The sequence below is a fragment of the Desmodus rotundus genome, chromosome 11, assembly GCF_022682495.2.
Source record: "Desmodus rotundus isolate HL8 chromosome 11, HLdesRot8A.1, whole genome shotgun sequence".
NCBI classification, from domain to species: domain Eukaryota; kingdom Metazoa; phylum Chordata; class Mammalia; order Chiroptera; family Phyllostomidae; genus Desmodus; species Desmodus rotundus.
Genome location: NC_071397.1, coordinates 89,556,893 through 89,576,123, shown reverse-complemented (window position 1 = coordinate 89,576,123; position 19,231 = coordinate 89,556,893). Strand labels below are relative to the sequence as shown.

The 19,231-nt window shown below is 37.3% G+C and overlaps 1 protein-coding gene across 6 annotated transcripts in view; it reads right to left on the bottom strand.

Annotated features, from left to right (window-relative positions):
• The window catches only part of STXBP5 (syntaxin binding protein 5), a 131,701-nt gene that overhangs the window by 49,755 nt on the left and 62,715 nt on the right, over positions 1-19,231 (bottom strand). For all 6 annotated transcript variants that reach the window (XM_024551946.3, XM_045188881.2, XM_045188883.2 and 3 more), the window contains exons 10-14: positions 5,877-6,031; positions 3,703-3,775; positions 1,147-1,294; positions 861-928; positions 556-596 (exon numbers count right to left, since the gene is read on the bottom strand). In XM_024551946.3, coding sequence (XP_024407714.1) covers positions 556-596; positions 861-928; positions 1,147-1,294; positions 3,703-3,775; positions 5,877-6,031 — 485 coding nt within the window. The remainder of the gene's footprint in view (positions 1-555; positions 597-860; positions 929-1,146; positions 1,295-3,702; positions 3,776-5,876; positions 6,032-19,231) is intronic.

Sequence of the window (19,231 nt, the reverse complement as noted above, 5' to 3'; positions counted from 1 at the left end):
TTTCTTCCTAAAATGATTTTCTAATATTTTCTCTACAAAAGATAACAATGTTACCTAACACTTCTAGAGGATGAGACATAATATACCCCGAGTTAACTGAATTCTGAGTGCCTGCTATGTATGTTTGGCAAACATTAGCCATTCAAAGCATTTTTTTCTTTTTTGCCATTATGTAACCACCATAAATATTTCAAAAAGACAATACAAATTTTGTGGTATACATTTAGAATCAGGAGTTAAAATTATAGAAATTTTTATTGATTGGAAACATATGCCTGCTTCTCCCATTTCTGAATTAGGGAAAGAAGGTTTGAAGAAATTTTGAAGAAAAGATTTGAGTACTTCTGTTGAGAAGTACTAATTAATAATAACCTGAAGAATATCTTTAATCTATTAAAAAATCCTAAATTCACATACTTGATTAATAGGTATTAAATTTATGCGTCCAAATTTCAAATTAAACGTTGGTGATGCAATTATTATAATACAGGTTGTATAAAAGCAATTATTCTGCAACATATAACATTAATTAATAGTAATACTCAAAATACTTACTTGCAGAAGCATCCCAGAACTTAACAGACCCATCAGCATGCCTATGAAAAGCAAATGGATCAAGAATGTTATTAAAAGAACATTTACATTTTTAGTTTCTTTGAAGTATATTGTTATTTAAAAAGACAGTCATTGAAATGAGGAAAAAGATAAAATTTAGGGTAATTATCAGTTTATAGATAATAATTTATTTATTATGTTTCAGCATAAAGGAAAGCACTATCTGCCCAATTAATTAATGTTTATGGAGTCTTACTTATATTTAGTTATTACTGATTTACTTAGTGAAACAGACTTTTACTTACCCTGTAATAATTATTTCTGGGTAACTCTGAGCACCCAAACCCCAATTACCTCCATTGATGGGCCATTCCTGAAAGAAAAGATTATTGTATAAAGCAACCTCCAAGCATACCATGCATCTTCATGTATAGCTATGGCAAGAGTAAACAACGTACTTTGCTCCCAAAAGGGATTTTTCCACGTACTTTCTCTAGGAAAGGATTCAGTGTTATCAAACACTTCAAGGTGATAGATATAAAATGCTGATGTATTAATGGGACATTAAATAATCAAACTCATGTGCAATACCTTTTTGCTGTAACCTTGCCGTTTCTGTCTGGCTCCAACAGAATAAAGTGCAGGAATAAGGTCCACAGGACAATCAGCAAAATACTCGCAACATGTGACAGGGGATTCGTGTATACTCAAAGGGTAGGGGTTTTCAAATATAGGATACCTTTAACAACAAGAAAGGAAAAATACTCATTAACAAATTACTACCCATAATTAATGCAATGAAAACTTAAAATAATTTATAGCTTTACAATGTAAAAAGTTTCAGTTTAAGAGTCAATATCCTTTGAAGGTCCACACATTATCTAAATTTATATTTTAACTTAGTATGTTCTTTCTACAGAACTTTGGAAGTTATATACATCTAGCAGATTTAATAAATTAATATGCATACACGTAAAGAATGACATCTTTTATAATGACAGTTGCTCAATTAGACAGTAAACAGAAAAGCTGCAGTTGGCGCTGCAGGCCATACATATACCGCACACTGGAGTAAGTGATTTATGTATAGTCAACTCACTTATCCTTGCACCGAACTTACGATGGAGGCATTTGACTGAAGAATGAAGACTTAGGGTAACGTGCCAAAGGCAATGCCAACTAGCAAGAAGCAGCAGAGTTTAAACTGCGCTCTTAACCATTAAGCCATAAGATTCTCAATTAACAGACACCTCATTGTTTTATCAGTAGAGATAACACAAATTTTCAGTTTTCCTTCCCCCCATCGCTGTAATGTGTATTGCAATATTTGATCTATGAACGCTGTTTTAGTTATAACCTAAGTAAAATTCTATCTTAAATGTTTTCTATTTATAAAATTATGTTAAAGCAAAAAATGCTTTCAAAAATCATAAAATTAAAGTAAAATCCTAACTAAAATACGATGATATTTCTTTCCTGGTTTTAAAGCCCTTGGAAATAAGAATGATTACTTAAAAATACCTAGAAAACCAGAAACCAGGTAAAAGACATCTAGTAAGATCAAACTTAGCTAATCTGCAAAAATTAGATGTATTGATCGGTCTACTACTGGCAATAATTAAAAACAGGAAAAAATATCAGAAAAGTCCTTTCTGGACTTCAAAATATACTCAACTGTCCTCACTCCCTTCTCAGCCACACATATAAGAACAGAAGACAAAACTCAAACAAACCAACAGATGCATGAAAAAATTGCAGGCAATTTTTATCTCTTTATAAATACACTATATAATCCTTAGCTCAATAATTCTACCATTACACCAATACACATGCCTGCTCACAGGTTACTTGTACAATACCTTCTTTAACATATATCCCAGTACAGAACACTTGTGAAAATACCACTATTTAAACACTTACCTAAGTAAAAAAATAAAATCATACTAAGAATAAGTTATTCTAGGACTATTATTTAGAAAATAATGTTTTAAATTCCTTTATTCCTCAATGATATTGTTACTACCCCCCAAAAAATCCAATTGATTATTATAGCCAGCAAGTAACTAAGTTGATGTGAATTCAGGAATGCCTTGAAATGAGAGAAATAATACACTGCGCTTATACTTCAGGGTTTCCCAGTCTCAGTACTATACACATTTTGGATCAGATAATTCTCTGTGAGGGACTAATCCTGGGTACTGTGGATGTTTAGCACCACTTCTGTTCTCTACCAGTAGATGGCAGTATTACCCCCCCATAAAGTATCTACACAGACTCCTGGAGGACAAAATTGCCCCCAGTTGAGAAACACTGAAATACTGAATGGGTAAAGTCGATGAAAAACGTATTTAATGATTATCTCTCAATAGATACAAACACAGAGTACAAAGAACTTATAACTAAACATAGTATCACCTACATTAGAAAAAGCAGAATATGGCACATACCACGAAAAGTTGCAAAAGAGCTATGGTGGGAATTACAGATTAGATATGATACGTCTGGTTACAAGATAATAGAAAAAAAATAAAGAGAAAAAGAAGGCTAACTTTGAAAGTTATATGGATTTTTGTAGCAAGCGGAGTGTTTCAGCTGCTGGAAACTGTAAGAAAGGCATGGAAGAGTGACATTTGTTTAACACTTGGCTCAGTTTCCTAGGGAATGTGGCACGTGCAAGGAGACAGGGAAAACCCAGGTTGGAAAGGTGCCCTGCGTTCCAACTATGTATGGGAGCAAGCAGGCTGAGGCACTTGTAAACCAGACAACAGGGAACCACGGTGGTTTGAACAGGAGAGTGACAGGACTGGTGCTGCGTGTGACTCTGCAACAGGCAAGGGGTGTGGCTGCAGAAGCTACAGCTGTGTGATGATGAATCAACGTTGGACGTGGTGATTCTATGTCCCCCACGGTATCCAAGCATTAGACCGCATCACAAAATTTCAGAAATCCAACAAGTTTTGACTTAAAAAATGGAAACTCTGTGTGATCAGCTACCAGAGAAATTTTATAGGTAGGAGTGTGCATCTGGAGTTCTAAAAAGAGGCCAAAGTTATAGATACAAATGTAGTGTTTTCAAAAACATGAATACTAGAAAAATCTTTTTTCATCACATACTAAAATAATTGGTTGTCAAATTTTATTTCTTACCCATTTTGTGCAAGGTCTATAAGTACTAAATCCTTCTCTAGAAGAACCACCACAGCATATGGTTCTTGAAAATCTGGAATAGGAAAACAGTACACAAATAGTTTTAAATATGCAGATAGAAAAATATTAAATAGGAAAGAAGACAGCGAATTATAAATATTTTTGTTGGTTTTTATTGTGTTCCATTTTCTCACATACTTAGAATCATCTTGTATTTAATATAATTTAAGGTAGTATTTTCTAAATGAGATAAATCTATATAATAACCTATACAAAATTATTTCAGTTTTGTAATAGTGAGTAAAACAAGAAGCCTGTAACTTCTATGGTATTGCAAATTAAAAGGCAGCACATGGCCAACAAACTCAAAATTTAAATCCAAATACACATAAGAACTCTCCTTACTGGGTATGTTAGAAACCTGGTGGAGTACTTTTATAATATTACACAGTCTTTATCTTGGATATTTTATATGTGCCTGCTAACGATTAAATGCATTACATCTTTACATCTCAACTAGCTTCAAATGAAGTAAAAAAGATCCAGATTTAAATTCCCCTAAAAATTTATGCAAGCTGGGATGGTTAATTTTATGTATCAACTTATCTTCTCTGTGGTGCTCACTGGTTTTGTCAAACATTAGTCTAGATGATTCTGTGAAACTATTTTTTTAAGATGTGATTAACATTTAAATTAGTAGGCTCTAAGAAGATAACCCTCAATAATGGTGGGCCTCATCTAGTCAGTTGAAGGCCTGAAGGGAAAAAAAAAAAAACCTTTCCAGGAAAAAAAACAAAACAATTCTGCCTTCAGACTCAAGGTTATAGCATTAACTCTTTCCTGAATTTTCAGCCTGCAGGTCTGCTCTATAAATGTTAGACTTACCAGCTTCCATAATTACATGAACCAATACTCTAAATTCTCTGTCTGTATTAATACCTGTTTCAAATGGTTGTGCTTTTCTGGAGAACCTTGACTAGTATACTAGTATTTTACAGAATGTTAAAATGTTTTTTTTAATTTTTTAAAAATATTTTATTGATTATGCTATTATAGTTGTACCATTCCCCCCCTCTATTCCCCTCCACCCTGCACACCCCCTCCTACGCACATTCCCCCCCCTTTAGTTCATGTCCATGGGTTGTACATATAAGTTCTTTGGCTTCTACATATCCTATACTAGTCTTAACCTTCCCCTGTCTATTTTGTACCTACCATTTATGCTTCTTATTCCCTGTACGTTTTCCCCTATTCTCCCCTCTTTTCCTCCCCCACTGACAACCCTCCATGTGATCTCCATTTCTGTGATTCTGTTCCTGTTCTAGTTTTTTGCTTAGTTTATTTTTGTCTTTTAGGTTTGGTTGTTGATATTTGTGAGTTTGTTGTCATTTTTTTTGTTCGTATTTTGATTATCATCGTTTTCTTAGATAAATCCCTTTACATGTCATATAATACGGGCTTGTTGATGATGAACTCCTTTCACCTGCCCTTATCTGGGAAGCACTTTGTCTGCCCTTCCATTCTAAATGATAGCTTTGCTGGATAGAGTAAACTGGGATGCAGATCTTAGCCTCTCATGACTTGGAATACTTCTTGCCAGCCCCTTCTTGCCTGTAAGGTCTCTTTTGAGAAATCAGCTGACAGTCTTATGGGAACTCCTTTGTAGGTAACTCTCTCCTTTTCTCTTGCTGCTTTTAAGATTCTCTCCTTATCTTTAATCTTGGGTAATGTAATTACGATGTGCCTTGGTGTGTGCTTCCTTGGGTCCAACTTCTTTGGGACACTCTGAGCTTCCTGGACTTCCTGGAAGTCTATTTCCTTTGCCAGATTGGGGAAGTTGTTCTTCATTATTTTTTCAAATAAGTTTTCAACTTCTTGCTATTTGTCTTCTCCTTCTGGCACCCCTATGATTCGGAGGTTGGAATGTTTAAAGTTGTCCCGGAGGTTCCTAAGCCTCGCCTCTCCTCATTTTTCCTAATGTGGGTAGTTTTGTTTACCATACAAAGGTACGTACTACTAACAGGTAATATAACAGAATTAACTTCTGAAATAAAATTTGCAAAGTTATGAAGGCAGCATCTCTTCCCAGAAGAATTAGCACAATACATTAAGGAAACTACTAAAATAACATACAGATATCTGTAGAAAATGAGCTTTAAAGATGCAAAGCTTACCATTTGGGTACGGTGTTTCGCATAAGGTTAGGAAATCAACAATTGAATAGTCCATTTCTAGCACAGCAGTACTTTTCCCATGCATAACTGTTAAGCAAGGTCTTCTTCCTACAGTATCATATGACAAACCTCCTGATAAAATAATAAAAGGTTCCCTGAAAATAAAATGCATGGGATTATAAACAGCATGGTGAAGACTAATTATTTTCCTGCTATATCATAAATGTTTCATTTAGAGAAGTAATCAAAACTTAAATTCTAACAACTTTACATATTATTTACTTGAACATTTGCATGTGGAGTTTGTACCTGCATTAGGTAAGACCCAGGGGGAGTCCTGAAAATTAACCTGTAATAGGAATGAGTGTTGACCACATTTCACTTTCAAATCTCCTCTTATCCCTAAAATATTTTCTCTTATCCTCTTTATAAAGTTGTCAAAAGACTCTTTCTGGGTTTCTGCTGCTAAGTCTATTGAATGGACTTCCTTTATTTCCAATCTTATTAGCCAGGCCTTCCAAAAAGGAAAGCTAATGCCCTAGGGCATCCATTGTACATAATGAATTAACTTATCATTAATGCAGCAAGAATGTACTAGCTACAAATCACTCTTGAGAAAGCTGAGAAAATTGTCACTCACATCATTTCTGTAGGGCTTAATTCTCTCCTGGAACCTTTGCCGGTTGGCTCTCAAGCCCCGGTTCCCATGCACATCACTCAGCCACCCGCTTGCCACTTCTAATTAGGCCCCCAACTGTGTCTCCCTCTTAGTCATCATTAAATTTAGTAATTTTTTAGACCCACCTTTTAAAACTGCGTATCTAAATATGAAAAAAAGAAAAAACTAAAAGTGTTTTTATGGTCTGTATTTCCTTACCTTCAACTTGCCTATTCATGTTTTTTGTTCATGTTTTAGGGAAGAGATTAGTAATCCTTTTCTAATTGGTTTATAAGAAGTCTTTGTTTTGTAAGGAAACTAGCTCTTGTTCTGCCTTAAGCGTTTTCATTTGTTGGTGGGGAAGTTATTTATGGTACCAGATGATATAAAATGTAATCAGATGATATAAAATGTTTTGTACATGATTGTCTTAAGTCTCTTAATTTATGACTTTTAGGTGGTTCCTTAATGCTTACTCTACGGCCTGTGTGCCTACCACCTTCCTCTTCACGTCCAGCACACGCAGTATGGACTAATAAGTAAAAGAAGTGCTGGAGCTAACATGCCCGCATTTTTCACCTCGGCTTTGGTTTTATTTTCTGTGGGATCTTAGACAAGGTACTCAACTTCTTTGTGCCTAGCTTCCGAATCTACAAAACGGAGACAGAGCGGTAAGTGCCCTCAGACAACTACTGAATTCACTGACATATGCAGAGCACTGGGGTTGGTGCCCAGCACACAGTACACCCTCAGTAAGGATCCCCCAATGTTTCTGCCATCACACAATAACCACTATCACCCCTGTGACAGGTTCCTTCCTGTAATATCTGGGGGGATTAAAACTTCTAAATCGTATTCATTCTTATCTAAAACAGTCAGTAAAATTTGCTAAAATTTACTCAGAGTAGCAGTAGTACAGGTGGGTAATTTATAAGTAAATACAAATATCAGGTCAAATCAATTGTTTTTTCGGTTTGAACAATTGTTTTTTATGTTTAAACATTTTACCTATTTAAAATATATAAAATAATATATTGTATATATGTTTGTATTTTCTTAGTGAAAACTGTGCCTTCATTTAGCCCTGTTACCCTTTAGTATTTTTTCACAGCATTTATTGCTAAAAGTAATTTGTTTAGCATATTGTTCATCTCATGAAAATGTAAGCCCATGAGGGCAAAGGGTTTCGTCTGTTTCGTTCATTGCTGTATCCAAAGTGGTGCCCCACAGGGAAATGAATGAGTCAGTATGTCACCCTAATCACTGCTTAGCTTACTGTCACTTCGATTTGCCCCCACGAAACCAGTTCGGGCAGTCCTATGTTCGCAGTGACAGCAGCCAGACCTTCCACTTCCGCCCTGAACGGGACCGTACCCACCCTTCCACCGCTTCCCTGTCTCTGCGGACTGCGGTCACCACGACTCTGGTCAGGACAGAATATATAACTTTCTCCCACTTTTTCTCACACATGATGGATAAACAGAATCTATCTTCTCTCTTTGGCACTTTGAAATACAGCATACAACTGAACAAAAAGAGGTGAAGATGGGTGAAGTGTCCAACAATTAAAACTTTTACACGGTGGGCGGCCTGGGCCAGGTATTTTATTACATGATAGTTCAAGGACAGTCTGGTAAGTGTTTTTACATACAGCCGACTTAAAAAAACAGGTATTATTAATTTAAGAACCATGAATAAGGGCATACTGATTTAACACTGCCGAATAAAATCTCCATGGAGGCACTGGGTAGGTATGGTGGGCAGATGACCAGTTACTAGGCAGTTAGACTGTTAATGTGGTTTTAAGTGACACCACAGCAATTAAGTAAGTCTACTCTCAAACGGCAACTAAGTGTTCAGTGGCTTTGTAAACTGGCTAAACTTCATTACTAAACTCAGGAGAAAAAAATATACAACAAAAATATGGATACGAAGCAGTTTGAAAGGTGTATCAAGATAACATTCTTTTTCATAATACATTTCCCCAATCCAGCAATGAATGCATATATGTATATACTTTTATTTTTCTTATTTTATGTGTTGTTTTTTAAAAAAATTATCTAAGTTTGCCAGGCAGGGATCACCTATGAACTCCCAGAGGTTTTATTTTTTCATTATAATGCCCCCAACTCTGTAAATACTCATGAAGTATTATTTTACAAGAAATTAGTCATAAAGAAAATAAAGTTAAATATTTTAATGCTAGACAGTGAAATTACAAAATTCCAAGTCTTTGTTGGCATGTGGAATTACATTAAATGTTCTAGGAACCTAGGTTATTTCTAGGATAATACGTGAATTACTGAGGAAGGGAATTTATTTTCTTTTTTTAAGTGAAAGGTTAAACTTCTTGATGTTCTAATAAAGTCTAGGAATAATATAATTTGCTTCCACTCCTTTAAGTAGGATTTAAATAGAAGTCCTTTTAACGATGCTGGGTGCTACCCCAGACCTTCATTTGTGAAGACATCAAGGTTAGGAAGTTGTTAGGTTGGACATTTTGTAATTTTGGCCGGAATTTGTAAGAGGCTAGACACCTGCTGGGGGAAGTGTATATGCTTCCTTCGTTGTTTAACCTCCTCAACCTGACCTTGGCAATAGTTTTGGCTGGAGCTGTTTCTATGAGAAGCATTCTTCACTTAAAGGAGGAGGTACTGCTACCCAAAAAGCCTTTAGTATAACCAATTTGCTCAACTGGGTTCTATTAACACTACCCATTCATTCACTCAAATTTTGGGGAGCACCTGCATTCCTAAGAATAAAACGGTGTTCTCATGTCTAGTCTAGACAAACAGTACACATGAAGAAAACAAAACAAGGTAAGAGTCGCAGGCTGAACGTGAAGGGGCGGTGAGGAGCATCACTCTAAGACGGAGTGGGCAGGACAGGCCTGTGTGGTAGGGAGAGATGGGCTGGGACCAGAAGGAAGCGGAGCCAGCCATTCAAAGACCGTGGGGTTGAGGGGAGAGGGTGTACTTCCAGGCAGCAGGAATCAGCCAGGGATGAGCTTGGTGCATCTGAGGAACTCAAAGGCCAGTGCGCCTGCAACACGGGAGCGAAGTAATCCACAGTAATGTATGACCTAACCCCAACAAAGAGCCTTTCTCCGCCATTGCAGGTCCACAGCTACTTTAGTTCTGGCCTCAATAACCCGCAGCCTGTACTATTCCAATGGCATCTGTACACGTATTCACCGCCTGAGGTGGACTTCCCCTCATTTTCAGTCTGGGTAATTCCCATTTCCCCTTTAAAACTCAGTGCAATAATTACCTACTCGGAAAAACTTTTCAACCCATCTCTCCTGAATGAGTTGGGTGCCCTTCCTGCATTCCTAAGCAGCATCCACGCACCCCTTTTCAGTATTTACCGAAATCAGCTGTCATTGTTTATCTACTCTCCCTCTGTGTCATGAGCTCCTTCAGATCACAGAGCGCGTTTTTACTGCAGCACTGCCCTGGCCTTAGTTAGGTGTCCCACAGAGTGCTGGTCAAACAGACGAGGTCTGTCCGCAAAAAGGCCAACCGTTGTTAATATAAGAGAACAGGGTTTTTAATCTATAATAGTAAAGTGCACAGCCCTTAAAACTATTGAAAAATCTGATAAAAAGTGGTAACACTTTAAACGTATTATGTAGAAAAAAGAATACCAAATTGAATATGCTCTAAGAATATAATCAAGTGAAAGTGGATTCCCTAAGTCATTGAAAAAAGACTTACGGAAAATGAACAAATTAAAACAAATGTTTAAGAATGATGGAATTACAGGTAATCCGCTTCTCCTGTGAGGATTTTATTAAATGATGTAACTTCTTTACAAACCTAGATACTTCAAAACCAACTCAGAGAACGATATTAATGGTGGTAAAAATGAGATTAATGCAATACTTGTGGATGAATTCTATGTTTTTAAAGGAATACAATTTTCCTCTGAAATTCTATTAAAACACTTTGCCAATTTCTAATGACACTTCCGTATCTGACATTCCACAAGTGCTGCTAAAATGTACTTTAGGCTGGAGAAGTTTCTGCTTCCTGGGCCACTCGGGAATAACTATGTAAATTAAGCTACTCGACAAGTGCTTATACTAAGTGCTGCTCTTTGCAGCAGGGCCCGGGAAGTCTCATCTTCCGCCATCTACTTCTCCCCTCACCCCCACCCTTCAGGCAGCCTGTGCCCCTCGACTACACGTTTTCTTCTTGTCCTCTACTTCACCTACTACAATGTTCCATTTCAGGACCCGAAACTTATCTTAATCCTAGGACTTTTGGTTCTGTGGCCAAAAAAGGCTTCCAGAAGGATGTATCTGGATCATATAATCAGGTGACAATGCCTTCAGTGTTTAAAAAATAAAGTTATCTCCTGTATTGTAATAAATTCATGTGAAAACAAAAACTTTCTTACAAAATCGTTCCCTTTTCATTCTTAGTGTCTCTGACGCCAAGAGCTCTGCTTTTCTCTGTCATTAGTCCTATGGAGGTCTTCCTTAATTTAAAGTAAAAACGCAAATCTGCCTTACTCTTCCTGTGAGACATAATTGCTACTTAGCGCTAATGCTGAATTCACTGAATACGTGTTCTAAATAGGTATTTTCGGGTTTTGTTTCCTTTCTTTTAATGCCCCTACATCCTGAATCATGTTTGAAATGATGCTAATAAAGTACTCTTAAAAAATTAATTCTCCCTGGCTGGTGTGGCTCAATGGGTTGAGTGCCAGCCTGCAAACCAAAAGGTTTGCTGGTTCAATTCTCAGTCAGGGCACATGCCTGGGTTGCAGGCCAGGTCCCCCGATTGGGTGTGTGCGAGAGGCAACCAATGGATGTTCTCTCGCACACTGGTGTTTCTCTCTCTCTTTATCCCTCCCTTTTCCTTTCTAAAAAATAATTTTTTTTTTAAAAAAAATTATCCTTTCTACAATATACAAGGTCTGGTCTGTCCAGAAGGCATCCAGCCATGTAATATGAAAAAGAAACATTTATTGAAGTAGATATGAGATACAAGAAACATTGTACATAGGATAATGACACTTTAGTCCTCTTCCAAGTAGGCACCTTGGGACCTTACAGCTCTTCCAATCACCATCAGCTGCCCTGTCTTATTTTCCTAAATCTAATCAACCATCTGAAATCTCTTCCCTTTCAAAGGTGATTTTAGTTTTGGGGAAAGACAGAAGTCGCAGGGTGCCAAATCTGTGCTGTAGGGGGGCTGAGTCACCATGGTGATTTGATGTTTTGCCAAAAAGTTCTCCATGAGACATGATGTATGAGAGGGCACACTGTCATGATGAAGCTGCCAATCACCAGTTGCCACAGCTGCAGCCTTCTGAATCATCCAAATAGTTTCCATGGAGAAATGTTCAAGCTCAACACAAAATTTGATGCAGACTCAGCTTGCTCTATTCACTCAGTCATTTTGAATGCAACAGCCACACAGTACACATGCTCACTCAGTGGCATCTTCTGCCCCACTGACTAGTAAAGTGAAGTCATCATTGTTCGAACATGATCTAGTCCACTCTCCTTGGCTGCCAAGTTACATCGATCTGGGAAAAGCTGTTCTCATTATATTAACAATGCCTGGACTTTTCCCAGAGAGATCTTGTATACCTCCTATTCTTCCTTTTGTTGTCATCCCAATCAGTCTTTCTAAAGCAGTACTTAACTTACTCTCTACAAACACTTCAAGGATATGATATTCTTTGTTTCCTTTTTCCCCTCCGCCCTGTTCAGAATCTACTTGTCCTCCTTTCTACCTCTTTATTTTGGCACATTTCAGGATAAAATGCCAGTGCTGGGAGCCTTGGCTCCATAGGGTTCTGAACTACCAGGAAACCATTGTGTACGTGCTCATTTTTCTTACACTCAGGCAATGTCGCCTCCATTTCAGCAATCACCACTGGCTGGATGCGTTCTGTGGGCTCAACAGACACTTACTTTCAAACACAGTTAAGAAGTGAAACTTGTGAAGATCTCAAAATAGATATTTTTATATCGGTAGACTTAATTAAATATGTGTTATCAGTTTTAATTCGCAGTAATGAATTAAAAACTAATATAGGGAAAAGCTTTAAAAATAGAGTGATCTTGGCACTTTAGACTGAGACGCAGCCCTGGACCAAACTCAATAAACAGTGTGCACTCGGGTACCACGTGAGGTATTCGCATGTCAGAAGACAGCTCTCAGCCTGGCAGCCTTGGCTTTCTGGTTACGTGAATTATGTCATAAATGTACGACAGAATTTCAAGTCAAGTGTTATCCTAAAATCAAGAAAGTGAATTGTAATTAAGTATCGGGTTTGAAGAATAAAACTAGGAGGAAATGTTCTGGTTTTGAGAGACCGAAGATAAGATAAATCTGGAAGGGTCTTAGATATGTCTCTAAAGCTACTGATAATGTCTGACTACCATAGGAATATTCACATGAAAACACTGAGGGCTACCTGATGAGGCACTTGAAATTTTAAGTCTAAAAGCTCAAAGAGATGTTCACCAATTGGTCAGTTAAATATAAATCTCGTGGATTTTCCCTAAACAAGTGTTAAGATCAACTACCATGACCCAATGAGATACCATAAAATGTAATGTAGACGTCATCAATTTAGCATTAAATTTGTAGACTAGAAGTGCTCTATGAAGCTCGCTAGTCCGCTGAGGAGCTAGGGTCCCTTGCATTAAGTTATCCAGCCTGCTAAAGGCATAGATAGCTCTCTCAGTTCACATTTGTGGGATTACTTGTATTGAGTATGATTTAATTAATGTTAACTTTAAGATCAGATAAACTAGGAAATTTTAAAGCTACTCCTGTGCTCGGCAAACTGAGAGACTCATGAATCGTTAGGACAATTCTATCCTAGCCCACACTGACTGTGAGAATGTTCAGGGTACCAATTAAGAACTCCAGCTCTGGAGACAACTTGGGCTCAAATTCCAGCTCTGTGACTTCTTAGGGCACGATAATTTAACTTAAGCTCTCTATGACTTAATATCTACATGAAGACAATAAAAGTACCCATTCTACAGTGCTGTTATGAGAATTCTGAAAGACAATGCATTCAAATTGCATAGCAGAATGCCTGGCATACAGTAAGCAAATAATGGATGTTCACTTCCCCTACTAATACTTTTTCTACTTGGTGTTTGGAAAACAAGCCATCTAAGTAGGGGTCTTGAATTCAAGACATAAGACACTATTTTTGTGTCAAGAAAGGATATAAGACTCGCTTAGACAATACAAAAGGAAACTGCTTTTGTTTCTGAAAGCAGGCAGGCTGTCTAAATGAGTTTCTCTTCTTGCTGCTATGGCTTAGCAAGAATTGGAATGAAGGAGAGAGAACAAATATGAAATATTTGCTGACTTTAATATACTGGTGATGAGAAACAGAGGCGAGCAAAGATTCCATGAATGATAAAAGGAGGACTAAACAAACATTTACTGATGTAAAAACTGTTACTAAACCTGTGAGTTCAAAACACTGTTCTTGGTGGTCAGCACACCTGTGAATGAACTGGAGAAAAGTTTCTTCATCTGCAGTTTTTTACCAGGTAATTTAGCAAAGCAATTGTTACTGAGGGGTCTGCGGGTATAAGTATGATCTTGGGGATTGGCGGTTAATGTGAACAGAGAGTAGGTTTCATCAAAAAGGAAGTGTAGAGTGGTTAAAGGCACAGACTTAATTAAACCTGGGCTCTTCAGCTGATGAGCTGTAAGACCTTGGGCAAGTTACTCAACCTCTGTGCTTCAACGCTCTCAACTGTTAAGACAGAGATATTAATACCTGCCTCATAGGATTGTTGCCAAGATTAAATAAATCAATATGCATACAGCATTTAGAACACTGTTCTAAGCACAGCATGTTAAACAGATGTCACTATTAAAGAACAATTTATAGCAAAACAAAAAAAACACTACGACAGTGAGCATGTGTTCCGGGGCAAAAACAATCTTTGTACAGAGGTTGCTTTGGGCTTCGGAAAGTTAGGATTCTTTCATTGGAAGCAAGGACCAGGACAGTAAAGAAAACTCAGGGGTAACAAGTTTGCAGGTGTTATTAAAACAGACCTAGATATTTTCAGAACCAGAATATTACAAATGTACACCCTGTGCTTTTATTATAGTCTGTGTTTATTTATGTTTTTTTTTTTTTAGATTTTATTTTTAGAGAGAGAGGAAGGGAAGGAGGAAGAGAGGGAGAGAAACATCCATCAGTTGCCTCTTCTACACGCTCACAGGCTGGTGCTCTGACCCCTGACCTGACCAGGAATGGAACAGATGATCTTTGGTTTTGCAGGAGGACACCCAACCAACTGAGCCACTCCAGTCAGGGCTTCATATTCTTATACAGGTAATTCATCTAAGCTTTTAGTTAACATATAAAATTAAAGCTTAAAAAGTCACCTTATATTCTAAACCACTTGAAAACATACTCTGGCACCAGAGAGGGTGGGGGAAATAAATACAAAAACCCAAAAATTTTCCTTGATGTTAAATACATATATTGTGTGTGCATATCAAGGTATGGTAGGCTCCCTGTTTCTGCATGTACTACAAACTAAAAATGCTCTCTAGATTTTTTTAAAAGAAAGAACTCTTAAAAAAAGATTTTATTTATTTTTAGAGAGGGGGAGGGAGGGAGAAAGAGAGAAGAAAAACATCAATGTGTGGTTGCCTCTCATGTGCCCCTTACTGGGGACCTGGCCGGCAACCCAGGCATGTGCCCTGACTAGGAATTGAATTGGTGACCCTTTGTTCACAGGCCAGCACTCAATCCACTGAGCCACAACAGCCAGGGCGCTTTCTAGATTTTTAAATAGTTGAAAAAATACACAAAAGCATAGTATTTCATGGCACGTGAAAATTATATGAAATTCAAATTTCAGTGTCTGTAAATAAAGTTTCATTGGAACGCAGCTGCATTCCTTCATTTATGAATTGTCTGTGGCTGCTATTGGGCTACAGCAGCAGAGTTGAACAGTTGCAACAGAAACCCATATGGCTGGAAAGTCTAAAATATTTCCTCTCTGGCTCCATGCAGGAGAGGTTTGCCATAGCAGGTGTTATGATGAAAAGAGATAATCTCTTAGTCATGACTCTCTGAAGTGACTAAATCTCCAAACTGAATTATGGTAATACATACTTTCAGGTTCCCTAGCAGAGACGCTTCCCCCCAAACTACTGATTCTTTAACGGTGGTCCATTTCTTGAGAGAAACTACCTCTTCCAATGATGTGTAGTACAGATCGGCAAGGTCAATGGAGCACCATCCGAAAACTCGAACCCATCCAGAGTCACATCCTGCAGAAAATCTGGCCCTGCCTACAACTTCTTACGCAGTTACTAGTGAAGAGAAAGTATGTAAGCAGAGGAGCACAGGAGCTAGAATTTAATCAAATACCTACAATGTGTCAAACACATCATAGTTTAGTTCTTCCCAACAATAGTGTGAAGTTGGAATTACTGTTCTTATTTCATGGAGGTGAGGAGAGAGGGTCAGTGAGGCCAAGCAACTTGCCGAAGATAATACAGAAAGTGGAAGAAGTGGCGTTTGAACCCCAGTCTGACAATCAAAAACCTAGGTTATTTCTACTGATCAGGGGATTCTGAGTATTATGATTATGAATCATCGAAAGCAATGCATTTTCCTTCATATTACAATACACAGATACATAAATGTCCACAACTAAATGGAAGTTTCATGAACCAATACTTACCCTTGAAATACACAGTGCACTCTGCTATTTCCTATCGTAATCTATAAGTTCAAAGTCAGTGGTCACAACCAACAAAATTCTTTCCACAGCCCACTAATAGATCACCATTACCTGATGTCCAAAAAAACAAAGACAAACATCACTGCCCTAAATCACAGTATTTCTCAATCTAGGGAAGAATACTAGTGAGGTTCTTCATTATAAAGTCTGGTCAACCTTGCCATTCACAGACCTGTTTTTGAATGCAAAAATCAGAGAATAACTACGTTTTAGAGGTTTGTTAGAGGTTATCAAATGCTATTTTGAAACCAATATGTGAGACAGCTGATTTAAATAGTATGTTCCAAGTGGTTTATAGAACTTTGTTTAATCTTCGTAACAACTCTGTGAGGTAGATACTATTGTTCTCATCTCACAGAAGAAGAAACAGGCACAGAAAGCTCAATCGATCTGCCCAATATTGCACAATGAGCAAAGAGATGAGGCAGGATTCAGGCCCAGGTGGTCCAGCTTGGGAGTTCACTCTCTCAATCACTTTGCAGAAGCAACATTCCCTGCAGGACTTGACACCTGAGTCCATTCATTTTTTCCTTTCACTTCAACAGAACTGACTTAACATTTACACTCTGACTTTTTTTTAAAGGAACAGGCATTTAAAGAATACTGCCATTATCTTTAATAACAGTGCTATTAAAAGCTATATTAATGATATTGCCACTGATCCCTATGTCTGAACTCTCCTGGTATAATGCACACTTTATTTTATTAGAAAATACAAGTTGATTCCATTTTTGGTCAGAGTTGACCTGTGCCTGCCTCAGTTACACTGTGCTTTTGTCATTAACAGGTAACAGATAATTTTTTACGGCTGTTTTTCTACACACCAGCCTATCATTTTCGTTCTCCACTCAGTAACACTATGCTGGGAGCTGGACAATTAGAAGTGAGACAGTTATGTCCCCTACTTTCAGTGAGCTGAGGATATACTTTAAACAAACAATTTCACCATTAGTGACAAGTATAAGTTCTAGAAAGGAACAATAAAGCATGCTCTGAGAGTATACTACTGGGGGACCCAACCTAGTCAACGTAGCTACAAAGGACATCCTGAGAGTAGTGACATTTATGCTGAGCTACAAAGGAGAGAGGCAATCTTGCCTGGAATGATTTCTAGGTAAAGAGAAGAAAATGCAGAAGAATCTGAGGAGGGAAGGATGGCTCTTCTAATAAACTTAGGTGATTTGTCAACAGGAACTAACAGAACACCTTCTGTTGGCCTCTGCCCAAGACACCTGCTAGGGACAGGAAAAAGGTGAGAGCTGTCTAGCTTAATTTACCTGCTCTAGGTGCAAGGGGCTAGTTCTCAATATTGGCTACACATCAGAATTCTGGGGATCTATGTCAAGGAAAGGGGCCATGGATTGAGAAAAAGAACCCACTCAATTTATGAATGTCCTATCCCAGGTGGGGAAAAAAAGGGAAAGCTGGAGAAGACTGCTACAAAAAAGGAATCTTATTGATCTATTTTATAGAATCTACAAATGCATATAAAACAGTGAGGCTTTTTTTCATTTCTGATCTTATGAAAAGAAAAGTATTGCTGCTATTCTGTAAGAAAACCAGAACTCATAAATATTACCATCATATAGGAGTGAAAATGGGAACAAAAAGAGGGGGAAGAAAGTTTCCCAGGATTTTCACTTTTATTGCCAGTCAATGTGTTAAAATGAACAGATAATTCAAAAGATAATTAGGACTGTTAGTTTAAATGTTTAGATGATTCATTTTACGTTGTATTACAAATACCGAGTTTTTTGTTTCATACCCCACCCCCTGCTTTTTTTTTTTTTTTTTTTTTTGCTGCCATGCTTTTACTATTTACATTCCTTTGCCATTGGACAACTATAGCAAGTAAAAAAAAAATTGCTAGTAGTAGGCTTCCTAATAAAATAAGGGCAATCATTTATAGAAAGTTTATTTTGTGCCAGGCATTGTGTGAAATGTTTGAAATACATAATTACCTCAATTATGTATTCACATCACAACCACCTCCTGACCTATTATCACATTCCTGTCATCAATGAGGAAACTGAAGCACAAAGAAGTCAAAAGAGGGTCAAAGGTCACACAGTAAGGGATGCCATAGTCAATTAAATCAAAGCTATTACTCTTGGAAGTCACTCTACCTATTGTCTGAACACAGTATAACTGATAGATCCCAGAGCAAGACTAAAGAGGATCAAGGGCGGAAAAGTATAAATTTCAATGATTCTTCAGTCTAGTGTCTTTTGCCAAATAATAGGGCTGAGTTAACTGAGATTTGAAGAATAGATTAAAAAGGGAAGCAGGCCAGTTATACTAACCAGTGGTTGTAAGCTGGTATACAAAAAAATACAGCAGTTGCTCTGAACTTTAACGTGCACCCTGTAAGTCTAGTAAAGCACAGACTGCTTGCCTCTACCACCAGACAGAGCTGCTGATTCCGTAGTCTAGTGTAGAGTCCGAGAATCCGCATCTCTAATTACAGTTCTCAGCTAATGCTGCTGCCCAGGGACCACAGTCTGAGGCCCACTGGACTGTATAGACCATGTAAGTCCACTCTCTTACACAGCTATCGTAAATAAAACCACGTGCTTTTTCTGGGAAACTAGAACATAAACAAAAGAACTCCTTTAGAGTTTAAAGAGATGTGGAATTAAAAAAAGAGACATTTAGAAATTTTAAAAATTTGTTTCCTAAATTATATTTTAAATATAACATTTGGTGTACACAAAAGTATATGTAAGATATATAAAGTGTAAAAACCATATAATTTTTATATCTAATTAATAAAGGCAATCAATATCTTCAAATAGAATTAACTTCCTTTAATAGTAAAGTGTACTTATTTTTGGTATTGCCAAATACTCTTATGAGATTTAATTTTTGAAGAGTACATGTAAAATTTCATAATTAACATATATAGTATAAATAGGTTAATTTTAAAATCACTTT